Genomic DNA, 8,597 nt, shown 5'->3' with positions numbered 1-8,597 from the left:
TTTTGCAATGTGTTTGTCGAGATCCGATGAATTATGAATTTATGATCAGATTATCTATGAATATTATTTGAGCCTTTTTTTAAACTCTTTTATGCATGATTAAATATCTTTGTATTTCTCCTCAAATTGTCGGCAACTAGATTGGTTTTTGTTGTAATGGGAGAGGTGCTTATATTAGTTTTGGGTTTAATTTTACGTTGTGTATATCCCGGTGACAGGAAGGAAGGGACAAAGAAGAACGCAGCGGAGCACAAAACAAACAAACAAAGCGGAGTCCACTCGTCCCTCCCTCCCGATCCCCACCCCCACCCCCCACCCCTAACCCAGCAGGAGGCAGGCCAGCAGGCAGCAGCAGCATGGACTCCGGCGGCGGCGACTCGTCCGGCAGCGCGGGCGCGGCTGCTGCGGCGGCCAAGTGGCGGAGGGAGGCGACGCGGGCGTTCCAGTACTACCTGGACCGATCGACGCCGCACGCGACGGGGCGGTGGGTGGGCACGCTGGTGGTGGCCGGCGTGTACGCGCTCAGGGTCTTGTCCATCCACGGCTTCTACATCGTCAGCTACGGGCTCGGAATCTACCTCCTCAACCTCCTCATCGGCTTCCTCTCCCCCATGGTGGACCCGGAGCTCGACCCCTCCGCCGCCGCCGCCGGGCCCGCCCTCCCCCCCCGCGGATCCGACGAGTTCAAGCCCTTCATCAGGAGGCTCCCAGAGTTCAAGTTCTGGTATGTACTCTTCTGCGATCCCCCCAGATCCATCTACTCCTCCCTCATCATCACCCAGATCCAGATCCAGATCCAGATCTACTCGTCTCATCTATCTTCTGGGAGCCCTGCTTGCATCCTCCAGTCCAGATCGCAAATCTCTCCCTGCCAATTATTTATTTATTTATTTATTAGTCAACTAATGATATCTCAAATCTTGCTTGTGAATGAATGAATGAATGAAGAATACAAATCATGCATTATTTATTTGGGCTTGAGTTTGTAGTGTTTGTTTGTAGCAACTTACAGTGATTCTTTGAGCTCTTCATTCACGCATTGTTGTTCTATTCTATCACCATGGAATTTGAGCACGTCTATTGTCATCCCATAGATAGAACCACCATTAGCTTATATAGAGAGACTTTTATTATAGCAAACATATATATTCTTCAGGTATGCATGATACATCCATGATGATATTTGTTTGCCCGTGCTTCAGGTATGCAATCACAAAGGCATTTCTTATAGCTTTTGTCATGACTTTCTTCTCCGTGTTCGACGTCCCTGTCTTCTGGCCTATACTGCTCTGCTACTGGATTGTACTCTTTGTGCTCACGATGAAGCGCCAGATTCTGCACATGGTCAAGTACAAATATGTGCCCTTCAACATCGGCAAGCAGGTTTGTCTGCTGCTCTCTCTGTTTTTCTTGTCCACTGCTTGATGATATCAATTCCTCGTAGTTGGTATCATGGGTCTTTAGGCATAGCATATCATTCCATCTCGTCCTTTATCCTTTTTTGCCGTTTCATTCATTCATCATATAATGTCTGTTCCGGTTGCGTTGCCAGAAATACGGCGGGAAGAAGGGTGGCGCGAGCAGCAGCTCGTCGAAAGACTGATCCCCGGTGTGCAAGGGAACAATGGAAGGGCGGGCGGGCGGGCGGGCGCAAGATACAATCCAACAACAAGGCTTATTCCATGTGCCAACAAGTGTAATACTTCATTCATGATATCTAGAGAGAGCTAGGAGGGACATTCGCTGCTTATGTTTCCGACATGGGTTCACGGTTTAATTCGATATATATTCGTCTTACTTGTGTATAGCGTGGTCCATTCTTTGTTGTTGGGGAGACTGTCTCGGCTCCGGTTGCTCCAAATGTTGTTGCAGCAAAAATAAGTAGGTGGTGCCGTGAAATCCTAGATCCAACTCTGCTGTTGATATATTGCCATTTACTCAGGCGCCTGAATGTTGCTGGAAAATGTAGCATCTTTGATTAGCTGAACTGAAGGTCTCTTCTGGTTTGTGAATCCATCATACACTACATGATTGTATGACACAGGCCAGTTTACTAACCATATGGACCTTCGTAGTTGACACGAGAGCTATAACAATATTGTTTGCCGGCTCATGTGCGTTCCTGTTGGTTTTCTGGCAGTGGTTTTGGAAAGCGTCTAGGTTTTAGAAGCTTCCGCGCGGTTTTCTTCTTTTTTTCTGTACCGGTTTACATTGGTTCTTTTGGTTTTTCTTTATGTTTGTAATCAACTTTTTATGTTTCAAATACATGCAATTTTTTTTTCAAATATACGTTGGATGATGAACATTTGTGGTATGCAAGCTCAACATTTTTCAAATACAAGTTAAACATATTTTCTGAAATACACATTGAAAACATGATGGACATTGTTTTTAAACATGCAAAACACTTGTTAAGTGTTTAAATTTTTAAATGTCATTAACAATTGTTTGAATGGTACAAAACATTTTATTAAATTAAACGAACACTTTTAATTGTAAAACATTTAAAAACTATCACGAACATATTTTGAAACACATGAATATTTTTTGAGATGTCACAAACTTTTCTTGGAATTGTACAAATCATTTTTTTACATTCTATAAATATTTTTCTAAAAATGTCAGGAACATATTTTTGAAAGTTGTGATCATTTCTTTGGATGTTACATACATTTTTTAATGGTGCAAAACATTTCTTCTCTTAATTACGCTAGTTTTTTTAATAATGTATAAACTTTTTTAGAAAAATGTCAAGAACATTTTTGAGACGCGTGAATTGTTTTCTCTAAATTGTCACATACATTTTTTATATGTCCGGATATTTTTTGAATGGCATGAACATTTTTTAAATGTAGAATGAATGATTTTTAAAATATAAGTAAATTAAAATTTGGATATTTACAATATTTCGAAAATATAAACAAAAGTAAAATAAAACTAATCGTACGGACGCTCGTAGTTGATGCGAGAGCTATAACTCGCTATTTGCCCGACGGTAGCTCGTGTCGTATGGAGCTAGTGGGCCAGACCATGTGTGTTCTTGTTGTTTTCTCTCTAATTTTTTTCTCAAGAAGACGGAATATATAGGCTTGAGATTAGGTCAGACGAAAGCTCGTGGAACCCACAAGCTCACAGGGCGCGCCGTGGGGGTGGGCACGCTACCCAGACTTGTGGCCTGCTGGTGGCCCTTCTCCGGCAGTTCTTTTCTTCAGTATTTTTAATTTATTCCATAAAATAATTTCTGTAAAGTTTCGTCCGATTCCGAGAACTTTCATTTCTGCAGAAAAATAGCACCAAGATTATTCTGCTGAAAACAACGTCAAGCCAGGTTAGTTTCATTCAAATCATGACATTAGAGTTTAAAATAAGAACAAGAGTGTTTGGATAAGTAGATATGTTGGAGACGTATCAGTTCCCATGCCCAAGATGCAAGGCGGGGTCTTTAGTGACGTTTGTTGGAGCATGGTGGCACGTATTATTGCTTCGATTTCCATAGACAACATTTGCATCCTCGACAAGAACAACTTCGTGAAATGTGAAGTTGTCGAACACTCAGCACCACCTGAGATGATGGGTGAACATATTCATTCTCAACTGGACGCTATCCAGCCTAATCCCAAACATCCAGGGTATTTCTTGGGATATAATGAAGAACACACCTGGACTCAGAAGCCATGCTTCTGGGATCTCCACTGCATCCACCAACTCAAGCTTCCACATAACATTGATGTAATGCAAACCGAAAAGAATACCACGGAGGCCATTTTTAGCACATTGCTCAACATTCCCGAGAAGACAAAGGATAATACTAAGGCTAGAGTTGATGCAATGAAGCTATGTGATAGGCCTAAACAAAACTTGTGGCAACCCGAGGACAGAAACAATTGGAGGATGCCAAGGGCCAGGTTTGTTCTTACAAGGGAACAAAAGAAGGAGATATTCATGTGATTCCATGTAGCTGACTAGGATCCATGTACCGTAGGATCCCCCTGTACTTATATAAACTGAGGGGCCTAGCTCTTATACAACATAATAAATCCCTTGTTAGATACTTGTACTTAGTACTCACTCCAACGCAATGAACACAAGCAGGACGCCCGGTATTATCTCCCCGGAGAGCCTAAACCTAGGTAAATTCTTGTGCCCTTGTTACCATCGCTCCTAGATGCATAGCTTAGGATCCCCTACCTCAAGATTTGCCAGTTTTGATTCCGTCCGAATGACAGCACGGCGGGGCCAAGTTGCCTGACCCTTTGCTTTGCTTGGCGGGCAAGCTCCGCAATTGGGAGCTATTTTTGTCCAGATTTGAGTAGGCGAAAATACTTTCAATAAATTTTACTTGCAATTTTTTTCAGTTATTATTTTTCTGAAGATATAAAATTATTACCTGTCACATTATCTTTTATCATGCATAACTAGGAAATCTAGCAAGGTTGACAGCTTTATTTGTGTTGATGGGGACATAATTGAAATTTTATCTGTGTTGCAAAACTTATCATTGGTGTAAGATGCGTCTACCTCCAAGGATCCATACCGTGGTTCTCACCGAGGATGACTTGGTACTTTCTACGAACCTTGCAATTCGGGCTCACTACCGTGCCTTTGTTATATCACCTGGAACCGTTAGGGAGAGTGAGAGTATGTAATGTGAACGGAAGCTTTAAGTACATAGTATGTTGGTTTCCTTCTTGTAGCCATCTTGAATACATGTATGTTTGTAACCTAAGTGACATTGTATTTTATGTGTTCATGTGTTTATTAACAATCTTAGTTTTGATGCCATATGAAGATTCATACATATTCACCTATCCATGTGCAAACTTATTTGATCTAGCATGCTAAAATTCGAGGGGTCATTAATGCTCTGTTCATTTTAAGTTCTAGGGAGCATGCCAAATTTAGTTTATTTAGCTTTGCAGTCTTTCTTTACCTCATATTAATTTAGCTTCCCCGTTTTCCAGTGGGCCTTACAACTAACTATTTATGGTGTCTAGGGTGCAAGAACGCCATAAGAACCTCACAAAGTAAGGACACCCAAGGACACAACATCATTACTACATTCTTGAGCTTCTCTTTCGTAATTAAACTACATTCTCCTGTTCTACGATGGAACCTGCGAGGAAGACCATTGTGGGTGCTTTCCTTCTTATCTTGCTTATGGCCTCTTCTAGTAAGTATAATTATATACAACATCGGCATTTTTGCTATAGTGTTGTGTTAGTACTTGTGCTGACACATTGGCATTGTTATCCACATTGATGGTACTTGTGCTAACATTGTGTCATTTATCCATAGGCGAGGTTTCATGTACTGAGAATAATTGTTACAAGGAGATTTGGGAAAGTTGCATGGGTAGGGAGAATGATGATTGCCGACATGCATGCATCAAGGAGGGATGGGATGACGGCCAATGCCGCAACCGCGAGAAAGACAAAAATATTCTAGGATTTCTAACGACTGCCAAATGCGAGTGCTACCCCCCAACATGCGATCATTAAAAGATGGCATAATCGTTTACAGTGCATTGATTGTAACATGCGACTCTCCATCCAAGTTACTACTATTTCGTAGATGATTGGGCAGCAACATGCTCTAGTACCAATCTGGGTGATTGTCTAAAACTTTGTATTCAAGATTGGGATGTTATGGGAAATACATGGATAATTTTTCACATATCGGTAGATTTAATGGAATATTTGAAGTGCTTATTAGCAATGAAATATATTTTTGACACTCTGCTAGCACGCATCATCTTGTTATTTGATAATGTCTTAATTTACTAGGCCTAGTTACCAGTACGTACAAATCACCGAGTGTCCACAAGATGGTGCTCAAAAACTAACCGAGGCACAAGACAAAGATTGCGACGAGGCGACTGCAGTGTAAAAGTTGAATAGTGCCAGGTGAGGTCTATGGTTTTAATGGTCCTCTTAAGGTTCGATTGGGGTGTAAGGGAAGAAGAAGAAGAAGAAGAAGAAGAAGAAGAAGAAGAAGAAGAAGAAGAAGAAGAAGAAGAAGAAGAAAGGGGTTAGGGCTTGAAGTTGAGCTCTTAAGCTCAACTTTATGCTTAAGTTAATAGTCATGGGGAAAAACTTGTGAGCAAAGGCAAAAAGTATCAAGGTAAGTGCATCTGCAGCAATAACAGAATCAGTGGCAGATGAAACAAAAAAACATTAGAATTTAAGGGGAAGAACCTGTTGGCTCTGCTTTCCTCTTTACTCTTTGCGAGCGGAACTTTAATACGAACCCCTAGCTCTTTCGAAGAAGAAAGATCGAGATTGTGGCTGTAGTGGAAACAGATGTGTGTAGAAGCTATCTTAAGTGGGCCAACTATAGAAGCGGCCCACATAAGGCCGCTGTAGACGCCGCTTCTCCTAATCGGCGCTACTAGTGATACTTTGCCTCCATCTCATAGTAGGTGAGAGCTAGATGGGCCGGCCCAATATGGGTCCCCGCGGAGCGATTATCAAGGAATCTTCCAAGACTGGTTTCGCATGTGTTTTTTTTCATTTTTGTGGTGTTTTGAAGCGATTTTTTTGGTTTTCTATGTTCCTTTCCTTGGTTTATTCGGGTTTTTTTTGCCTCTTTCTTTTTATTTTTCCTTTTTTTCATTTTCTTCCATTTTTGTTTTGTTCATGTGTTGGTTTCCTGTATTTCTTTACCAGTTTTCCCTTTTTTACTTTATATCCTTTTTTGCATGGTAATACGTGTCTCATTTCTATCATTAGGATCATAGCACATGCCACGTATAAACTGACCTGACAAAACTGGACAGCAAAACGCTAGCCTTTGCACAAAGCAACAACAGCCAAGAAGTAAAATTACAATCAAGACCGAAGAAACCTCTGAACTTGACACCAACGCTCGTCACATGCCTTTGGGACCACGATAGCAGCCACCAAAGCAAAAGAAATGGCAGATCACCTTCACACCCGAGCTCGAAGCGGCTCCATCGCCGATATGCAACTTTGCGGACCTCCAGGTTGGCTCACCAAAAGCGAAACCATTATCGTTGAACGAATCAGACCGGGGCAACACCCCGGACATGCCATCAAACTTCAAATCTGGCAACCCCACACGACTAAGACGCCGGGGGAGAAAACCACACCTGCCATCCACGAACCACGAACCCAACACACGATGCACCATCTTCCAGATGCCGCCGATATGCAGACCACAATCTGCATCTGCTCCTAGACTTTCTCCCAATCTCCATGCTGCCATGGAGCAAACACGGTCGCAACTGCGGAGCCCGAGGACACAGGTCAACCATGAGGATGTCGCCGCCGCGACGCCATCCTTACTTGAACAAACTGATTTTCAAATCCATCCCCAACCACAGGACCGGTCGCCTCGTCTGAGTAGGATCTGAAGAAATTTTATTCAACGCCGCCCTCGCCGTCGCCGAAGCGAAGACAATGAACAGCCAAAAAATCTAAACTGCGAGAGTAAAAAAACGATCCATGCACGTAAAAATACATTGTTTGTACGTTTATGTATACATGCGTAAAAAAATTCAATACACATTCAACATTCTTCAAATACATGACATTTTTGGAACATTTTCTTTGAATAAACATTTAGTATGTTGTTTTTGAAACATTCAACATTCTTCAAACTTCAAATACATGACAATTTTTGGAACATTCTTCGATATACATGTTTGGAACATTTCCTTTGAATAACATTTTTCCAATGCATGTTGAACATTTGTTTTGAATGTTGCAAAAATAATTCTTAATATTATGCAAACATTTGTCTTCCAGTCTATTAACATTTTTTAAATGTGACAAACAATTTGTTTTTGAAATGTGTGGGTTTTTTAAGTCAACTTTTTTTTGAATTTTTCAACTTTTTTTATAGTACATGACCATGTTTTTAGGTTGTATAAAATTTGTTTTGTAAAAGGTGTCACTACTATTTTTTGGAACATTTGAACGTTTTTTAATGTCACGTGCATGTTTTAAACGCTATGAAATATTTTTTGTAAAATTACGCAAACATTTTCAAATTGTTCAATTTTTTTCTTTGAATGTCACAGTCATTTTTGGGAATATGTGAATATTTTCTAAATGTCACAAACATTTTTTTGAATGGTACAAACATTTTATAAAAGTTGACCGAATATTCTGTTTTTACATTTTATAAACATTTTCTAGAAATTCCATAGTTTGTTTGAGAGCGTGAACATTTTTAAATGTCGCAAACATTTTTGAATGCATTTTGTTTTAGCTTTAAAATTTGAATATCATTTTTCCAATTTTGGAAATGTAAATAAAAGCAGTAAAAAGGAAAAGAAAAGGGGAGAAGAACCCGATAGTCCTCCGTGTTGGACGGCCCATTTAAGAAAGTGCTTGAGGAGAGGGGGTCTTCTGTCTCGCACTAAAAAACGTTACCCATAAATTCGAAACCATACCTAGAAGAGAAAAGTTATACCAAGTAATTGCTATCTAAGTCCAGGTTCATCTGCTAATGATGAACAGTGAATTGAAAAAAGAAAAGTGAAAAAAAATCAACATCCAACATGCATGCAAATTTTCATGGCGTTTAGATATCCGACAAGGTTGCGGGAAGACCAAAATCAGGTCCAAATAGTG

General features: G+C 40.5%; 1 protein-coding gene across 1 annotated transcript; it reads left to right on the top strand.

Moving 5' to 3' along the window:
- The first annotated feature begins 234 nt into the window (after nucleotides 1-234).
- LOC125542240 (protein RER1B-like) lies at nucleotides 235-1,987 on the top strand. Its single transcript, XM_048705195.1, has 3 exons — nucleotides 235-724; nucleotides 1,203-1,383; nucleotides 1,553-1,987. The coding sequence occupies exons 1-3, from the start codon at nucleotides 357-359 to the stop codon at nucleotides 1,601-1,603; spliced, it is 600 nt and encodes a 199-aa protein (XP_048561152.1). The 5' UTR covers nucleotides 235-356; the 3' UTR covers nucleotides 1,604-1,987.
- Nucleotides 1,988-8,597: the final 6,610 nt, after the last annotated feature.

This window comes from Triticum urartu, chromosome 3, assembly GCF_003073215.2.
Source record: "Triticum urartu cultivar G1812 chromosome 3, Tu2.1, whole genome shotgun sequence".
Classification (NCBI taxonomy): Eukaryota; Viridiplantae; Streptophyta; class Magnoliopsida; order Poales; family Poaceae; genus Triticum; species Triticum urartu.
This window is presented reverse-complemented; position numbering and strand designations above follow the sequence as displayed.

Coding starts and splice junctions, on each gene's coding strand:
- LOC125542240 (XM_048705195.1), top strand. CDS start 357: ATGGACTCCGGCGGCGGCGACTCGTCCGGCAGCGCGGGCGCGGCTGCT. Junction 725..1,202: donor CTCCCAGAGTTCAAGTTCTG/GTATGTACTCTT, acceptor CCCGTGCTTCAG/GTATGCAATCACAAAGGCAT. Junction 1,384..1,552: donor CCTTCAACATCGGCAAGCAG/GTTTGTCTGCTG, acceptor TTGCGTTGCCAG/AAATACGGCGGGAAGAAGGG.